Source organism: Dipodomys ordii, unplaced genomic scaffold (genome assembly GCF_000151885.1).
Source record: "Dipodomys ordii isolate 6190 unplaced genomic scaffold, Dord_2.0 Scaffold3, whole genome shotgun sequence".
Classification (NCBI taxonomy): domain Eukaryota; kingdom Metazoa; phylum Chordata; class Mammalia; order Rodentia; family Heteromyidae; genus Dipodomys; species Dipodomys ordii.
The window spans coordinates 32,764,694-32,785,173 of record NW_012267219.1 but is presented as its reverse complement, the minus strand read 5'-3'; the positions used below and the strand labels follow the sequence as shown (position 1 = coordinate 32,785,173).

Sequence of the window (20,480 nt, the reverse complement as noted above, 5' to 3'; positions counted from 1 at the left end):
GGCCCAGAGTTCAAGCCCCACGACCGACAAAAAAAAAAAAAAAAGATTATCCTAGACATATACTAGTTATTGCAAATAAGGGAAACCATGGGATCTATGTTTCTTTGGATCTGGCTTATTTCACTTAATATAGTTTTTTTTTTCCTCCAACTCTTTCCATTCTTTGTTGCTGTTGTCTTTAATGTACTATGTGATTTTTGGGGGTTCTTTTGCATGTTCTTCCCCCCATGGTATAACCCCTGTTGTCACTGTATTTGACTCCGGTGTCCTGCATCTTGTATATATGTTCTTCTAATTTGGGCCGGGGAAGGGGAATAACAAAATGCTGAAACAAGGATACAGGATGACCCATTGTAACAATGAGATGTAGAAGACACTATATTGAAAATGAACTTTACAATTTGCGGGGGTGGGGGAGGGAGGAGGAGGAGGAGAAGTGGGGAGGGAAGAGATAGTAGGGGAAAAACAAAGGAGGAGGTAACAATACTCTACAGGAAATGTACTCATTACCTGACTCATGTAACTGTAACCCCTCTGTAAGTATCTTTACAATAAAAATATTTAATAAATCATTAAAATATTAATGGAAAATTACAGGAATAAAAACCTTTATAAGTTTCCAGTTGTGAGTGGGTATGAAAAAATCTTGCATAATTCTGATCTGTCCCACCCAGGATATGAATTGTACCCCTGATATTGACTGTACATCCAGTGGCACCTGAGAGATCACATACACATAATTTTAATTCCAATGTATTGTTATGGTTATTCTGTTTCATGAGTAGTTATTGCTGATAATCTCTTACTGTGCTGATGTTCCTAAACCATAAATTAAGCTCTATCATAGGCACATTTGAATAGTGCATATAGAGTTTGGTACTACCAATTTCACGTACCCACTTGTGGTCCTGGAACATTACCTCTGTGGACAAGGTGTGGGGGAACTACTCTATCATTACTAATTAGGTGTGGTTAGCAAGTTTTCAAAGATGGCTCTTGTGTGTTAGGCTCTTTAGAAAACCCCCTTCCATCACTGGTATGTTATCATCTGGACTACCTTGATGAGAGTAAATATACTTCTATTTATGAGAAAAGGCCTCTTTTCTCTTAAAGCAGTTGGCTTTCTTTCTATTAACCTTGTAAGAATTGTTTTTCTGAAAAATTCCTGCCTTGGCCACCTGGCTTGGTCCTTGTTAATTATACTTTAGTTATACACATCCTTTTCCTGCTGCACTTAAATTATCTTGTTAAAAGCTTCTTGAGTTTTAGTTACGTCCTGTAATTAAGTCACATCATTTTTGCAGATTGTGAATCTCAGATCAGCCAATCAGATCAAGTGGGGCAGGACTTGCTAGGTTAGAGAGAAAAAGGGAGCAGCCTTCCTGCTCTGTGCTCTGTGTGATTTTTTGCTGATGGTGGGCCCTTATGCAGAAGTAAACTGCCTTGCCATGTTCTTTGCCAAGTTGGTGTCCTTATCCCTTTGTGCAACCCCAACATCCCAAGATATTGCTAACCTATTCTAGCCCACAGCTTATACCTCTTTCGTCAGCAGATAGGAATTTGACAGCTCTCTCAACACTCTATTCTGTCTTTATGTGATGCTGATAGTATGTATTTATAACCATATGTTAGATTTATCTGGTCCAAGATAGGAGTCCTTCTTATTTTCCAGTCCTTTTTATTATCTCAGACTCTTGGACCTATATCAAGTCTTTTTTTGTTGTTGTTGGTTGTGGGGCTTGAACTCTAGGCCTGGGCACTATCCCTCAGCTCTTCAGCTCAAGGTGAGTGCTCTACCACTTGAGTCACAGTGCCACTTCTGGTTTTCTGGTGGTTAATTGGAGATAAGAGTCTCACAGACTTTCCTTCCCGGGCTGTCTTTGAACCGTGATCCTCATTAAACACAATTCCTGAATGCTGTGTTCTCTGAGCTGGGAGATAAGAAGAGGGATAAGACATTCTTGTCTTCCAACTCAGGGTGAAGATGAAAAAAAAATACACAGCATTCTACAAGGCAGAAATCTACTTAGGAAATAAGTGGTTGGAATTTAGAAGCACAATATACCTCCACACTGTATGCTTGTAAAAGTGGAGCTGCATTTAAGAAGGAGGGATTAAAATGACATTGCACGCATGGCTGTTTGCACATTTATTACAAAAATTCCCAGGAGCAGGCAAAAAAATGGTTCCAATAAAGTAAATAGAGTGATGATTTTTCTAACATTTAGAAGTTGAATGTGTTAAGGAAAATAAATTTTGTGGGCTGGGATTAACTGTTAATTTTGAATAAGGAGAATCAGAGAACGCTCTGTGGAGGAAGAAGAATTTGAGTGAAGACTTGGAAAAACCATAGGATTTTCATCTTGGAGGAAAAACATTCCAGGAAATGAGCAAAGGTAGAATGTTACAGAAGCTTCAAGGAGAGGTAGCTAATCTATCTTGATGGGAAGACAGAGTATAGGAGAACCAATGGAGATGGGTAAGAGAATATGGTGGGAATAGAAAGTTAAATAAGTTGGATTCTTCATTATGTAAAAAGAGAGAGGCTTAATAAAGAGTCTGAGGGTGGAGGAAGTATGACCCAACCTGAGATGGAAAGGAATCCTCAGAGAAAGACAAAAAAAGGTGCACTGGCACAGGGGAGACCTGAGACTCGCGATCACTGCCATAATACAACTGTGAGATTGTGGATGTTTGGACTGGACTAGGAAAGAAAAGAAATAAAAAGATAAAGAAAAAGACAAGGAGAGGATTTTATTATTATTATTTTATTTTTTTGTCGGTCGTGGGGCTTGAACTCTGGGCTTGGGCACCGTCCCTGTGCTCTTCAGCTCAAGGCAAGCGCTCTACCACTTGAGCCACAGTGCCACTTCCAGTTTTCTGGTGGTTTATTGGAGATAAGAGTCTCACAAACCTTCCTGCCCAGGCTGGCTTTGAACCATGATCCTGAGTAGCTAGGATTACAGGTGTGAGTCACCAGCGCCTGGCTGGAAAGGAAATTTTTTAAAAGAAAGACAAGGGGAAGGGAGAGGAGAGGGAGGTAAGGAAGGAAGGAGGAAAGGAGATAGAAAAAAGGGCTGAGAGTGTGGTTCAAGTGGTAGTCACCTGCCAAATAACCCAAGGCTGAGTTCAAAAATCCCAATACCTATTCCACAAGTAAAGACACTAACAATGAAGAAAACATTCCGGCCTTCGGACCAAATACAAAACCCAGAAACTGAAGGAAAAGTCAGGTGTGTCAAAGTTGACAAAGTCATGAATTTTCCTGGCATAAATTTCAATAGAAAAGATCTTACTGTTTTCCAGAATGTCAAATCAAACCACATGAAATCTTAATAAATTTTTTAAAAGATCACCGTTGGTATCAAGAATGAAAATACTTCAAAGCATTCAATTTATAAGAGACTAAATGGCATAAAATAACTTTTTCCCCCTAGTGCCAAAGCATGAGCTCAATGAATACCTACGTGACTCAGTCTTTCTACTAGTTACAGCTCCTGCCAAGAATGATCTCCTCTTTTTAACACTGTCACAGATATGAAGAGACAGCTCAATAGTTGCCAGAGGAAATACCTTGTTCCAGAATGAGTCAAAGGGAGGGTGTATAGAACAATTCAGAGATTATTTTTTAACTCTGATATTAGCTGAGAAAGAAATCATTATCATTTCAATAGCTGAATTAATTAGCTTTCACTCTGAGATGGCAACACAATGTTATCGCCGTATCATTTAAATATGGGTATATATACTGTATTTATACTTATGCAAATCCATCCATACACATACCTCCGCCTCTATCTTGCTCTTTCTCCTGCATATTCAACAAGGCTCATATCAGAAAAGTCATTTGAAAATGAATGGGAAGGAAATTCACCAAGGAACAGAGCCTTCCTGGTAATAAAAGATGAGTAGACAGGCCTGGCATTGTCATCTGGCCAATGTGTGGTACTGGGGAGATCTCTGCATGGCAGGCGAATAGTTGGTGGATGGGACTTGGGATTCCTTAATTCAGTAGAATACTGTGAGTCCCTGCTTTATACAGGTGGTACCCACATACTGTAGCCTAGTCCCTGTGTTTATAAATACAAGCATGGGTCAGACACCTAGTGATCGTTATTGGGATTCACTGGTTTTTAGTCTACCCATCATGTTATTTTATATTTTATTTTATTATCTTTAGACATATTATCTTTAGACGTATTATTATCTTTAGACATATTATTATCTTTAGGCATTTAACTCAACAAGCCAATTTATGAGTATAATGATGTTTTAAAACATTAAGGGTGGGGCTGGGAAGGTGGCTCAGTGGTAGAGCACTTGCCTAGCATGCCTGAGGCCCTGGGTTTGATTCCTCAGCACCACATAAGCAAAAAGAAAAAGCCAGAAGTGGTGCTGTGGCTCAAGTGGTAGAGCTCTAGCCTTTAGCTGAAGAGCTGAGGGACAGCGCCCAGGCCCAGAGTTCAGGCCCCACAACCAGACCCCCCCAAAAAAACAAACATTAAGGGTTTATATAAGCTTTTAAATAGTAGCTAACACACAGAGCTGAGTAACCAGCGATCGTTAGGTCCAATATGTTCAAAACAGAGATATCTCTGAGCCTCTATAGCACTTACTTTGTGCCAAACACTGTCCTCAACACTTTGCATATGGTGATTCCTTTAATATCCTTAACAGATACTATTTTTACCTCTCTCCTATTGGAAAGGAGAGTAAATTACACAGAAGTTAATCTCTTTACGGTTTTATAGATAGTGATTGGTGGAACTCTGTATGAACCCTGATAGTCTCAGTTGCCAGACTTGCTGTTTATAACTAATACATTATCCTGCCTTTGCAATGGGGATTTTGCATTAAAAATACCTTGAGAAATTAATCTCACCAAATTATACATACCATGTTATGAGCCCAGTGTATAATAGAAACCTGTTACTTTCTCCAATTTGTTTGCATCCATAGTGAATATTGCTTAATAATTTTAAGATGCGCTGAATGGATCAATAGTTTACTGAGTCATTTGTATATGTGTTGTTTTTGCTAATGCTGCTTTTTAAAATTTTCTTTCCATCCCAGGGAATAATTATCTTCTTATGCTCCTTTGTTAGGACCAAAACTGAAGCTCTCTAAGGTGTTGGAGTATAGATTAGAATTTTTAGAATTAGGGGGAAAAGAGGTAATTTTACTGGAAAGGGTCTGAGGAACTTCCCCTGAGTCTTGCGGGTTCTCTGAGAGGTACCAGGAAAGAGACTCAGGAGAGGTAACAAAGCAAGAACCATTTAAAACAGGCAAAAGAAGAGAAATATAAACAGTGAAGCAGAAATAAAAAACAATTTTTAAGGGCAGGATATGGAGGTGTGGCTCAATTGGTAGAGCATCAGCCTTGAGCAGAAAAAGCCCTAAAGAGCACAAGGTCCTAAGTTCAAGACCTATTACTCTCTCTCTCTCTCTCTCTCTCTCTCTCTCTCTCTCACACACACACACACACACACACAAACATAAAGAGGGAAAAGAAGAGAAGAAAAAGGAGAAGGGAGGAGGGGAGAGGAGGAGAAAAGAAGACAAGAATAAATAGAAGAGAAGAGAAGAGAAGAAGGGAAAAAACAAAGAGATAAAGAAGAAAAGAAAATAGTAACAGAATCAGTGGTAATGTCTGGGAAATAACACTCAGAGTATAGAGAATAGGGCAAAAGCCCTTTCCCAATGATTCTCCCCTTTTACTATTTGTCTCTGAAATCTTGTGTGATCACTGCTTTGACAACATGTAGTCTAAAAGAAGTAGAAAGTAAAAATCTATTGACCCTCTTAACTATACCCCTTCCCCTCTAAACTATACCTTAAATAATGCCTCTCTTCGGCTGGAAATGTGGCTTAGTGGTAGAGTGTTTGCCTAGCATGCATGAAGCCTTGGGTTTGATTCCTCAGTACCACATGAACAGAAAAAGCTTGAAGTGATGCTGTGGTTCTAGTGGTAGAGTGCTAGCCTTGCTTAAAAGAAGTTCAAGGACAGTGCCCAGGCCCTGAGTTCAAGCCCCAGGACTGGCAAATAAAATTGCCTCTCTCCCATGCTTATTAAAATGGCTACCTTATAAGTGGCATTTAATAGTATTTGATGAATAAAGAATTGACTTAATAACAGAAAGAGGGTTTCAAAGACATTATATGGCCCTCAACCATGGAGACTAGCTGAACAGTGTAGTGATAATAAAATAAGAATGTATCTACAAAATTAATGCTTAAAGAGAACTCAATCATAAAGAATAACTGAGTTATAATGTCATAAAACATAATGTACCAGCCTTTTATCACAACAAGGGATAATAGTAATAACATTAAATATTTATTGAGGATTCATCATTGTCAAGTACAGTTTTAATTATTCTATATCCATTAACCTTGTTTAATCCTCATACAACCTGTAGGTACCTACTTCAAATAGTTGGCCTGATCTTAAAATGCATTAGTACTTAGAAAGCCTCAGAACAGAGCTACATATAGTAATCATCTGATACATATAGTCTCTGTTCTCTATCTATCATCTATCATATATCTATTATTTGTCATCTATCTATCATCAGTCATCACCATTACCATGTCATATTCCTCAACACAGTCTTTCTTATCATTCTCATTTTGCAAATTAGGAGTCCAAAGCCCAATTCTTTAACTTAGCACAGATAGGTAGAGAATTCCTACAATTGGAATTGAAGTTGTTTGCCTTCGAAGTCCAACTCTACCTATGATTTCATGACATTCATATGGCTTCCAGTGTGGTGAGGGTTTGAAATGCCATCTACCTTTATATTCTGTAACAATAGGACCTGTCAAGTTTATTATGATCATTGTTAAATTTTATAAAATCAGATCTCAGTATCACATAGAATCTTAGTAGATATAAGAAGCAGGACTCCTCAGCTTTCACAAATATCTATAAACAAAGGACCTACTGGAAACCTATATCTATTCTGTACCAGAATAGTTTTGATAATCCTGGAAGTTTTTCTATAACTTCAGATCTAAACCTAATGCTGGATCACAAATCTTTTGTAAAAATAGATTCAGGAAGACAATAGAATCACCCACTTATTCACACAATGCCTTTCGAGAATTCTGGCATTCTTTCTCTGACAATATACAGACCTGTGACATTTAAGACAGATGTGATACATCCTGACCTATGAGGGAATGTGGCCATTTGTAATTTCCAGTTAGATGTGGATGGATTTTGTTAGTTAAGGTTTGGGGGTTGAACCAAAATTCATTCATGCATTAGCACATTTCCATAAAGCTGCACTGATAACACAGAGAAAGAAAGCTCTTGATTTTAATCTAGGTCTAAGCAAATGGCGGTCATTGTCACTCTAGATTATGCTTGCGTTCTGCAGTTATTACTTTAAAAAATATTGAAAACTTCAGTGTCACTGATGCCATAAATATCTGTGACAAAACATCCAGACAAATTAAAATCTTTCTAGTAGAACTAGAGGTGGAAGCCAATGAAATCAGGAAATTTAGCCATGATCTTTGGTTTGTTTCCAAGTTATAAAAATCTTCCTCTTGCTTTTGTTGTGTTTTATTTTTTCCCCCCCACAGGTCTGGCAGACCTACCCGCTTTGAAATCCGAAAGCAAGAAATCTGGCAGGAATTTCACTTACAACAATCTAATTTAGTCTTCACAAAGATTTTAAGAAACAGATAATATGCCCATTTTGTTGGTTTGGAACTGACAGGAGGTAAGTATTACTTAGAATAAAAACTTGATAGCTTGATATCCACTGCATTGTCTTTCTAGCCTACAGTGAGGCTTCACAGTACAGGCAGGAAAGTTGAACCTTTCCTACACTTGTAGGTAACCTGGAAGATGATGGGAATCTGCTTTGTTCTCATAACTCAATATTGCTCCCATGGCTTGTCCCACTACCCCCAAGGGACCTTCCCAAAATTCTCCAGCCCAGAGTTTTATTCTAAATATGAAAGCCCACTCTCCTAGCCCCTCTTAGGGGACAGGCAGCTGAGTTCCTCAAAACAGACGCATGTGACTTGCTCAGATAACAGGTTCCCAAGCCAGACCTGCACCATAAACAATTTGAACTCTTCAGCGACCTGGGACCTTAACCCCCATACATTACCCTACTTCAGCCCCTCCACCCCTGGCCCCAGCATGCCTCGAGTCTCCCGACTCTCCTGTCACCATGGCTCTTCAACTTCCCAGTAAAGTTAACCTGGCCTGTTGAGTTCGCTTTCTACCCTTTGTTTATTCTTTATTCTAATATCCTTATGACTCCACTTCCTAACTGTGGATATAATTTAAATTCTCTCATAGAGAAGCTTTTGGAAGACACTGCAAAGCAGGAGTGAGCCAAGAACATTTATTAACTTAGCACAGCTGGGAAGAGACTGATTTTGCTTCTGTTGTTTCTACTGACAAGCAAGATCGTGGGATTTTTGCCATGGCAACATCTTGGTTCCCAGGTGAAGGTACTGACAGAGGACATGGGAAATCTATTGTTTGTATGCAGGTGTGAATTCAGCACACAAGTCATAGCTTTGAAACTATTCCTTGCAGTGAAGACAGAATCTTGGTCCCTAGATGGCAACTTAGGTGGCGTATTCTGTGGCCCACAATCCTTGTGGTGGCTTCTGAAGGTCTCACCTTCTTCACTATTCAGAATAACAATGGTCCTGCAGAATGAAGCTCATCATATTCTCTGGATCTCCTCTGACCATCTTACACTGATCGTCTAATTGCCCTCATTTTTTTTATTAGTGCCTACGGTCTGATTAGTAGCAAGAAATATGATTAAGTTATCAGAAGCTATGATAAAATGGCAAAGATGAACTTAATATGCAAGATATATACCCAGCTTGGGGATTGCCAAAGGGAGTTGATGGATGAATCAAGGTTGGGATAAACTAATTGTTGGAACAATTAGTAGAAAGTAGTAGAAAACTAATAGAGCCACAGAGGCCAGTGGTTCACCCCTGTCTACTTGCTACTCAGGAGCTTGAGATCTAAGGATCGTGGCTTGAAGCCATCCCAGGCAGGAAAGCCCATGAGATTCCTTTCTCCAATAAACTACCAAAAAAAAAAAAAAAAAACCAAACCAGAAATAGAGCTGTAGTTCAAGTGGTAGAGTGCTAACCTTCAGCAAAAAAGCTCAGGGACAGCACCCAGACCCTGAGTTCAAGCTCCAGGACTGACACATAAAAAGAAACGAAAAGCTGTAGAGAATTGAAGCATGTGCTCTAAGAATACCAAACTCAAATGTTCTTGTGCCTTAGTAGCATTTTGTACAAAACCCCACAACTAACACAGTTAATTATGTTATTGTTTTGTTTATGTTTAGTTTTGCAAATTTCGGTTCTTTTTCTTTTCTTTTCTTTTTTTTGTCAGTTGTAGGGCTTGAACTCAGGGCCTGGGCACTGTCCCTCAGCTCTTCAGCTCAAGGCAAGTGCTCTACCACTTGAGCCACAGAGCCACTTCCTTGGTTTCTTTTTTGTGGCATAAAAATCTTTCATTGGGTAATATAGCATAAGGAATTTGACTTAAAAATAATGTGAGTTTATACTAGAAGCACCCAAGAAATAGTTTTCCTCGAGAAATCCCCATATATAGCTCAGGTCTGAGAAATTCTATATTCATGAGCACTTCCCATCCCAGTAGTTCTCAGCTAGGGTTATATTGTTCCCAAGGTGACATTTAGCAATGTTTGTAAACACTGGTTGTCACAACTTTGGGACTGTTAGCCTGTATTGTGATCTTCCTAATTATACTTCCTACCACAGCTGGAATGCAAAAGTGCCACCGCAACCAGATTTTTCATTTGCAGAGGAGACTCAGGAATATTTTTTTCAATATTTTTTACAATCTTCTCAACCTCTGCCTCCCAAGTAGCTATTACAGGTACACACTACCAATGCCTTGATACTTTCGTAAAAATTTTAGAAATGGATATTAATCTTTGCTGGGTCATAATACTATAATTAGCAACTATTTCCCCGTGGCATATACTGTCTTTTTCTTTTGCTGCAAACTCATTTGTCAATCTTAAATTTGATGTAGACTCATGTGTCTGTCTTTTGTCCCCTGTACTTTTTGAATCCCACCCCCAAAATCATTGCTTATAACCAATGCCTTTAAGTGTTCCCTGTGTGTTTTCTGCTAGTAGAGTAATAGCATCAAGTCCCTTCCATTGAAGCTTTGGATACATTTTGAGTAGATTTTGTTGCTGTTGTTGTTCTTCCGAATTCCTCTAGTACTATATTAAGGTAGAATGGTGAATGTGAATTTAGTTTCTTCCAGAACTTAGAAGAAACTCTTACAGCTTTTCCCTATCCACTATGATGGTGCTTATCATATGTAGCCTTTTTTATTTTGATGTACACTCTCCAAATAAACAAGTAAACTTATTGGCCCACACTACATTTTCCTCTGTTTTGCCAATGTATTATCTGTACCCTCACTGGGAGAATAATATCCTAGGCTTTGAGTCACTTTCATATTTTCTGGGTTAAATTTTATATACACTTCAATCTAATGAAGAATGTAGGAAGAGAGAGGAGCATAAAAGAAGAAAATAAGACGTTATTTGGAAAAGGGAAAGGCCAGCTCAAGGGATTTTTAATAACGAATATAGTAGACATTTAACAAAGAGCCAACTGTCAATCAAAAGCTGCTTACCTTTGCACCCCTCACAGGTCAGGGCGTTGTAATGGTATCCAGATGCTCGGTCTCCACAAACAACACACAGCTCATCCCCTTTGATTCTCCCTGCTGATGTACCCATCCGGGGTTTCTTTGTTACAGGCATCTCTGTCATTTCAGTCTCTCCCTGGTACAGGGACTCAGCTGGCATTCTCCTGAGTTCATATATTCCAGGAGAGTACCACTCTTCTGGCTGCTGGGGGTAGAAACCCAGGTTGGGATAATAGGATGATGAGGAAATCTGTGGTTGAACTTGGGGAAATGGAACATTGCTGTATTGTGAGTATGGTTCCACATCCAGATTCTGTCCTAGGGAACCTGCCACTTGTTCTGTGAGCACACCTGGACAGAAGCAACAACAAAACTCATATTAATGTCATCATTCTAGAAATGAGAGCAGCAGTTTAGCACAATGGTGAGGAGGAGGAACTCGAAGACTGAACTATATCTAACGATATAAACTGTGCACATATATATTATAAAAGTATATTTACATATATAACATTAACTTTGAAAATACATGTGCATATAGATATTTAAATGACAGTTTATAAGGTCTGAAAATATCTGCCACTTTGGAAGATAAACCACAGATGTATCACCAATATGTAATGAGAACCTATGAAAATGGAAAAGGGGCATGAACAGGCGCCTGTGGCTCATGCCTGTAATCCTAACTACTCAGGAGGTTGAGATCTGAGGATCATGGTTCAAAGACAGACCAGGTAAGGAAATGTCCATGAGACTCTTATCTCCAGTAAACCACCAGAAAACAGGAAGTGGTGCTGTGGTTCAAGTGCTAGAGCGCTTGCCTTGAGCTGAAAAACTCAGGGACAGTGTTCAAGCCCAGAGTTCAAGCCCCATGACTGTCAAAACAAACAAACAAACAAGTGGTTACAGACACAAAATGTGTTTCACTCTGCCAACAATTAAGCTCAAATTAAAGCTACCATTTTAACCATCCCCATAGATCCATTTTAACCATTTTTAATCCTCAAGTTTGTAAGAATTTTCAAAGAGTTTCATAATACGATGATATGGAAAATTTTATACTGTATGGTTTTATTTGAAAAATGTAAACTATAGAATGATTCATGTATTTGTGGAGGTACTTTACATGGTGTATGCATCTTTGTAAGCAAATTTTTGCATGATGCCTCACAAACTGAATGGCCATGAGTGTGCAAGGTGATATTATTGCATTATTTTCTGAGACAACACAATCTGTTTTACTGTTTGTGGTTTTTGCCACGCATATGTGTTACTTTAATTGTTCCAAAACAAAGGAAGGACTCTTAAACAACTGAAAGAAAAGAATTTAGTATCTGGAATTTACCTGGATTCAAGTTCCTGTCCTGTTATTTTTTGCATGCAGTTGGACATTTCCTTAGTGTCTGTAAGTTGCAATGGCCTAGCACCGGTGGTTTCTACCTGTAATTCTAGCTAATCAGGAGACTGAGATCTGAGGATCCTGGTTTGAAACCAGCCCAGGCAGAAAAGTCCATGAGACTCTCCTCTTCAACACACAAAAAAGCCAGAAATAGAGCTGTGGTTCAAGTGGTAAAGCGCTAGCCTTGAGCAAAACAACTCAGGGACAGTGTCCAAGCCCTGAATTTAAGCGCCCCCCCTCCACATACAAATTGTGTTGATGTCAGATTAAATGATAAATGTATGTCAACTATTTTGCTAAATTCACCATATGACAAGTACTCAATAAAATAGCTGACAAGTTGGGCATTGATGGCTCACACCTGTCATCCTAGCTACTCAGGAGGCTGAGATCTGAGGATCATGGTTCAAAGCCAGCCCAGGCAGGAAAGTCCACCAATAAACCACTAGAAAACCGGAAGTAGCACTGTGGCTCAAGCAGTAGAGCACTCTCCTTGAGCTAAAGAGGCCAGGGACAGTGCCCAAGCTCAGAGTTCAAGCCCAATGACCGACAAAAAAAAAAAATAGCTGACATTAATAAGACCAATGATTACTACCACTATTATTAAACAGTTGTTTATATATAAGCCTCTAGATAATAGAAGAACTACCAGATTATGAAAATGTTTCATAGATGAGGCATTCAGGAAATAGGAATATTTAAATTATGCAAAATGCTAATTAAAGTATGTAATAGACATAGTAGACATAGAAGAGAGATAGAATAGCATTGTTGGACATCTCTGAACCGAAAGTCCAATTTCATCTCTTGTGAACAATGAGACTTGAAGCACATTTCTGGAATTACTGGTGACTCTCAGTTTTCGCAATGGCAAACTTGGGAAGAAAATGAAGGGTAATATTGATGATTGAATGAAATAATGAAAGGTTTAACATTCTTCATCTGAAATAATTGGAACCAGATTGGGGACAGGAGTTTGGGGAGGGAGGAGTTGTTCTGTTTTACTTTAATTTTTGTTTATGACAGTACTAGAGTTTTAAATTCAGGGTCTCACACTTACTAGACAAGTCCTTTACCTCTTGAACCATGTCCTTAGTCCCTTTGTGCTTTAGTATTTTTTTGTGGGTCGTGGGGCTTGAACTCTGGGCTTGGACACTGTCCTTGCACTCTTCAGCTCAAGGCGAGTGCTCTATCGTTTGAGCCACAGTGTCACTTCCAGTTTTCTAGTGGTTAATTGGAGATAAGAGTCTCATGGACTTTCCTGCACCGGCTGGCTTTGAACTGAGATTCTCAGATCTCAGCTTCCTGAGTAGCTAGGATTACAGGCGTGCCTTAGTATTTTTAGATAAGATATTACATTATCCCAGAATGAGCCTCAAATCACTATTCTACCACATCTGCTTCTCCTGTAACTGGGATTAGAGGCATGTATCACCATACCTGACCTTCAGTTGTGTTTCAGGATTCAAACTTTTCTGAATTTTTAGAACAGAGTTCAGTGTTACTTATGTACAACACACTCAGCACTGCTGAGGAATCAAACACAATAGCATTTGCCACAGTAAACTAGTATGAATTTTCACACATGGTAGAAAAAATGCTGGTCACAAATAGTTTCAGTTCAGGGCTGGGAAGGTGGCTCAGTGGTAGAGTGCTTGCCTTGCATGCCTGAGGTCCTGGGTTCAATTCCTCAGCACCACATAAGCAAAAAGAAAAAAAGCCAGAAGTGACACTGTGGCTCAAGTGGTAGAGCGCTAGCCTGCGCCCAGGCCCAGAGTTCAGGCCCCATGACCAGACTCCAAAAACAACAACAAAAAAACCAAATAGTTTCAGTTCAGATTTTGCCACCAAAAAAGCTTTTCACAAACTTGAAAGAAAAATGGTTTTCAGTGCTTGTGGAACTTGGAATTGGCAATTAATGGTTTGGGATCTATGTGCTATATACATAGGGTATACTCTTTGAAGTATTCAGATGATTGATATTCTTCTTATCACGATCATTGACAGAAAAAATTATATATTCTTCCTAATTCTAACCACTTGTATATTCTCATTTATTCCTCCCCCCCAAAAAAAATCCCATGATGCAGGCAATGCTATTATCTCCCACTTATAAATGAGTACCCTGTGGCACTTATTGGTAAAAGTGAAGCAACTTTACTTCTACCTACCTTCTTAAGTAGCTAAGATTTGAACTTTGGGAAAGTCTGACCTCAGGCACTAAATCATTACTCTCTAGGGTGATTTCAGATGTGAGATGCTTCAAAACACAAGAACTCTTCTCTTCCTCTGCTCTCTTAACTTGAATTTGTCATTCTCTTCAATGCCTCTACTTATACCTAACCTGCAAGGAGGCCTCCACAGCTCTGCATGTATCACTCTTGCTTTTCCACTGAACATCTGTTTCCTACAGATTCAGGACATTTTTCCCACATGCAGTTTCCCAAGCTGGGAACCTTCTTCAACACAGCTACCAACATCCAGAGCTTCATCATTGACCCCCCACATGAGGGGGGTCTCTGTAAATATTGCTCATCTTGAGAGATCTCCTCTAGATCTAGGGTGTGAGAATATGGTTTTAGCTAGTCATAGTGTGTTTAAAAGTCATTACCTACCTAACCTGCCTGGGTCTTCTTGTATACATCTGTAGAGAGAAGGCTCTGTGCTAGATAATCTTTTCATTCTCCTTTATATCTAAAATATTCCTAAGCACAAAATAGTTGAGGAACAACAGCATTCAAGACTTCTCTACAATGGCAAAGTAGAGGATGTACATGTTACATCCTGACCCAGGAAATGGCTGTGCATACGATATATAATACTTAAGCAAAACTCCATTTTCTTCCTTTATGCCCAACTGATCCAGGTAAACCAGCAGAAAACTCAGTATATCTTACAGACAAAGAGAAGTATGGGACTTTGTCTTGTGAACACAATATGGAAGAACAAAAATATGAAATTAATAAATATAAGCAAAATCTAGATTCATTTCATAACCAAATATGACTAAACATTCTGGAGTGAAAAAGATGGAAGGTAATTAAAAAGAGAAGGTAATTAAAAAGAGAATTAGTTTCACTCATCCCTAGATTTTATCTTCGAACCTATCTCCTCCACTCTCCCTCCCACTACAGACCAGTTTCTCTCTACCACAGTATTGGTAAGGTTAAGCAATTTGCCCAAAATCAATCAACCAATTAATAACAGAATCTGGCTTCTGTTGATCCCAAAAATGAGTATTTTTTCTCCTCAAATTAGCAATTTAAAATCTCTGAGCATTGTTTCAACAAAATAAATGTTTCCATAATCAAGAAACAACCAAGTGGGCTGGGAATATGGCTTGGTGGTAGGGTGCTTGCCTAGCATGCATGAAGCCCTGGGTTCAATTCCTCAGTACCACATAAACAAAAAAGCCAGAAGTGGCACTATGGCTCAAGTGGTAGAATGCTAACCTTGAGCAAAAAAAGCTCAGGGACAGTGCGTAGGCCCTGAGTTCAAGCCCCAGGACTGGTCAAAAGAGAGGGAGGGGGGAGGGAAAGAAACAAACAACAGAGCACTCATCTCAGGTTAACTTAATCTCTGAAATCATCTAGATTTAAAAATCTCTTACAAAGGTATAGATAGATAGGTAGATAGGTAGATAGATAGATGGATCTTTTACAAAGATACAACTATGAGGTTTAAAACAATTAAACAGGGTAAAAATAAGAGAAAAGTGCCCAATAATATTAAATAACACTTTCATTCTCAAAGTCTATTCACTCCTAGTGTGCTCACCAACACTCCACAGATTATAGAGAGGTCAATGTACAGGCATCATGCAACCAAAGAAGAGCATGGCTAACATATTCCAAAATGGTTGATAATTTCAACAGTTAACCAACTATGAGATCTTAAAAAATTGCACACACCCTATTTCTGTTCCAATCTCTTCCATAAAATGGAACTAAGTAAAAAAAATATAGCTACAGAGAACCTAGGGAAATCCTGGTTTTAATGATAGCTAATTAGGAATTATTAACACATAGTCCTCTTTGATGATGTAGTAGGACAATCTTTCGTTATAAGCACCCATTGAACCCTTTACTATGTGCTATACTTTGTTTTAAGCTCTAAACTACCACCGTGAACAAAATAAATAGAAAAACCCTAGGCTTTCTCTTGTTTGGGTGTTAAGGCAATGCCAATATCTGGGGCAAAAGTAAATAAGAAAACAGATACACAGTTGTATGGTTGGAAACATGTGGAGGGGTTGAAGAAGTTCAACTTTAGATTATATGAATTTGGATATCTTTATCACAGGAATTTTTCCACAAGAGTTTAAGGAAGATAGAATAGGGATGTAGTAAAAGTGATAAGGTATTTGCCTGGCATGCACAAGGCCCTGGGATCAGTCCCTATTGCTATATATAACTATATAAACTATACAGTTTATGGATGAGTTGTATGTGAATGCATAGACAAAGTCTAGGGAAGTCTGTCAATCCCTGGGGGAAGAAAAGAAAAAAGAAAAATTCTTCTAGATAGAAGGTATCTGGCATTCAATAAGTACACTGAAATGCCACCATCTAAAAGAGCTTTCTCAGAAAATAGAAGGGTTCTACACCTACCAATATGTGGCAGCCACTAACCAGATAGAGGTGTTCAACACTGGAGAGGTGGCTAGACTTAACTAAGGTATAGAATTGCAAATTTTATCAAATTCTAAGTACTTAAAATTTAAAATTAAGTAGCCACACACGGTAGTGACTGTCCAATTAGATAGTCAGGACAGCTCTAAGGATTCTGTGGCCAGAATCACTGTGGACCCAAGAGGGAGAATCAGGTTCACACGATAACAATGGTACTTTCCTATGCTCTTGAGTTTCTGATGCTCCTGGAGAGAAGAATCCAGGTTCCTTCCAGGTTGAAATTCCTGGTTTAATACTGTTGAGCACAGCAAATATTTAATGAGTATTTTTTGAAGTAAATGGAAAAATTGCTTTTCTAACCATTCTTAATTTCTGGTATCCTGGAGGATGATACAACTTCATTTGTGAAGTTGTTTGCTGTGTCTGTCACCGGGCCTTTGTGATGTGGGTGCCTGTCTCTACCTTGTCAGCTGATAGCCTCTTCTGTGAGTCTTACCCCAGTTCCCGTTGGGGTAAAATTAATCTCTCCTACCCTCTGTACACACCGCTAGTACAATGCTTATCAGAAGCACGTACAACGATTTTTATTTGTTCACAGGCTTATCTTCCCTGCTGCTAAACTTGAACTTATATTAAGAACTGGTTGAAAGTGCATGGCCAAGTGGATGAATCTGGACTCAATTCACCTGCAACTTGTTAAATGTCTAACTTGAGCAAGGCACTGAATTCTTTGAATTTCAGTTTCTTCCTCTATAAAACTGGAGTCATGCAAGCACTTATGTCAGAGATTGAAACAAAGCTGAACAAAGACGCAGAGTGTAGATTGCATGGTGCCTGACTTACATTTTTGTTATTGTGTTACAGCCTGTGAAGTCTTTAGGGGCAATATTAGATAATATTTCCTTTTCAAAAATCATTTCTGGCACATGACACAATGCCCAACACATAGTAAATATTTAATAAGTGTATGTTAAAATTGGAGAGAATGGAATTTTGTTTTCCTAGGCTTTTAACTTCCATTTCTGAACATGGTGTAGGTCACTAAAAAATATCACAGTGGAACAAAAGTATGAAATTATGAACATGTTAATAATGACAAGATGATTCGAATTTCTTTTTTGGTGGAAATGTTCAAAAGATAAGTCTGTTTTGAGAAAAATATTTATTTTTTATATTTAGAATATATTTTCTTTTAATTATTTTAGCTTATATTTTGATAGAGATTAGTCTAAACTATAGCTCTGCTCTTTATTTGATTCACCAAAGTCCAGGGGAAGAAACCTGCTGTGAATCTAGGGCATAAAATTCATGTTTCTTACTTCATAGATATTATTTTTAACCAAATCCCACAGTATCAAATACATCTTATAGTATAATCTCTATTACATAGCCCCATTTATATACACATAACTGAACGAAATTTCCATGAAATAATATTTATCTTCACTTCTGAGAGGCATATATCTGTCTACTCTTTTTATTCTATTTCAGATTTTAATGCTGGTCACAAACTTCTAAATAGATTCCATTAGCCACCTAGACCTGTGGCTCATCATTCTTAGAACCCAGCATATACTTTTGCAAGTATCCATCAGCTTTAATAATATTAACATTCAACCCGAAAAGGTTGTGTAAATTTGATCTAAAAATTGATGACAAAATCTAGAGATATAATTAATCTTAATAAAATACTCACTTGCTTAGAATACTTAAAAAATTACCCCCATCCCCACTTCCTGATCCAATCTTGGATAAAGATCTGTGGCTAGAATCTCAAACAAAAGACCCCCATCTTTCCACAGTCCAGTTGAAGAAGTTTGAGTCACAGCACCTGTGAATTGCGTCCTACCTTTAGCAGGCTTCATGCTCATCATTTCTGTGACAAATCCTGCTGATATGTGGCTGTGGTGAGGACTAATTTGAATTGGATTTTCTAAACCCTGAAACTGCATTACCATTCTTGCTTATTCACAGCAACTGAAAATGAGACTAGGTAAGAGTGAGAGGGGACAGAGGTTGTGTGGTTTACTGATTAACTTCATTACAGAGCAGAATATTTGTAAATGTTTATGAGAAAAGTCCTCAATGCCAAATTGCCTAGTAAGCTGGAAACCAGTGTCTTAGATAAACATTATTTTGGAGAGCATTTTTCCAGCTTAAGAACTCTGTGAAGATGACTTTCTGTCCAGGGTCTCTAAAACTAGATTTGGAGTTTGTAATGCCATGTTTGACATCTTGATATTTGTCCCCATCAGAAGGCAAGAGAATGATAAGATTCTGTAATGTTAGGAAGCTTTAGAGGATAGTGTTTAATAGTGTAAGGTCTGGAAACTTTCTGACCTGGACAACTGTGTTTGTATCTAGTGTTGTGCATTGAACATTGTTCTACCTACAATCCGGTCCATATGTTGAAGTTTAACCCCCAGGGCCTTGAGAATATGACCTGATTTGTAGGTAAAGGTAATATAGATGATCTTTATACATAAAGGTAATTAAATTAAAAGGCGAATTAGGGTCTGTGGTAAAGAAACAGAAGACAGACATTGACAAGCCAAGGAGGAAAAGTCTTCAACAGATTCTTCCCATAAAACCTCAGAAGGAACCAATGCTTCCCAAACGTTGGTTTTAGATTTCTAGTCTCTAAAACTGTGCCAAAATTTTTTTGTTGTATAAAACACCACATTCAGGTTCTTTGTCACAGAAGCCCTAATAAATTAATACATGCAGTCTTCCTTGCTATTTACTAGCTCTATGGACCATGAAAAAAAAAACCCTGAACCATTTCCTACCTTGTTTCTCATCTGTCAAAATGGGAATGATAATTACACAAACTCCTAGTACTCTGTGGGTTAAATAAAATAATATTAATTAAATGCTTAGCTAGTTGCTGGCTATCTGTTCTTGCTACAGAGATGCTATGATTGTTCAGTTTTGGATTCATGTTGCAGCTTGCCTTTGCTTACTGAATATAACATAATTCCAATTCTTATCCTGGAGTTTAATTTCTGGACATCAAGCGTAAGTCTGTTGGCTTCTTTGTGAAGAGAAGGCTTCTGGAGGGGACTCCATCATTTCAGGGCTGAGCTCAGGCAAAATGCAGCAAGACACCCTGTGTAATCTTAGGCTAGCCCCCTAGCTCCTGTAGGCCTTATTTGTCTACATTAACAGATGGTAAAACCTAGATAGTAATTCTTGCCCTACTTCCCTCATAGGCCTGTTGTGAAGATAAAATGAGACCGTAAACATGAAAGCAATTTTGAGGCAAAGGTGACATATGAATGTAGTGATTGCTAACCCCTCTCATCAGCCTTTACAAGAGTACAAAATCGATTCATAGCATTATCTCATTGGGTGCTCACTTCTAGCTCTTCAGAAAAGTATTAATTATGATACCCCACAATCTTCAGCCTTCTTTTACACAGGGGGAAGAGCATCTCAGTGAGATTAAGTAATTTGTATATAATTACCCAGATTATAGGAGATAGAGCTGGAATTCAAATATACAAACTCCAACTCAGAATCCAGTGGTTACAAAATTAGGGCACACATGCCCCGATTGCCAAGAAAAAGGAAAACAGTGATAGCCATGGGTGTGTTTTGGCTTAGAATGTTCAGTCAAGGGTCATCATTTGCAAAGCTGTTCTCAGTTTATTTCTGACTTCTTTCTCCTTGCCTCAGAGCTATGCTTGCCCTGAGAGAATCTTAGGTTGAAGAGCTAGCTAAAAGATATGATCCAAGACAAACAACCTTCACATTC

General features: G+C 38.5%; 1 protein-coding gene across 2 annotated transcripts in view; it reads right to left on the bottom strand.

Moving 5' to 3' along the window:
* Nr1h4 (nuclear receptor subfamily 1, group H, member 4) overlaps positions 1–18,708 on the bottom strand; it is a 45,362-nt gene extending 26,654 nt beyond the window's left edge. For both annotated transcript variants that reach the window (XM_013019301.1, XM_013019307.1), the window contains exons 1-2: positions 18,573–18,708; positions 10,679–11,044 (exon numbers count right to left, since the gene is read on the bottom strand). In XM_013019301.1, the coding sequence (XP_012874755.1) occupies positions 10,679–11,044; positions 18,573–18,681 (475 nt within the window). In that variant the 5' untranslated portion in view covers positions 18,682–18,708. The remainder of the gene's footprint in view (positions 1–10,678; positions 11,045–18,572) is intronic.
* Between the last annotated feature and the right edge of the window lie 1,772 nt (positions 18,709–20,480).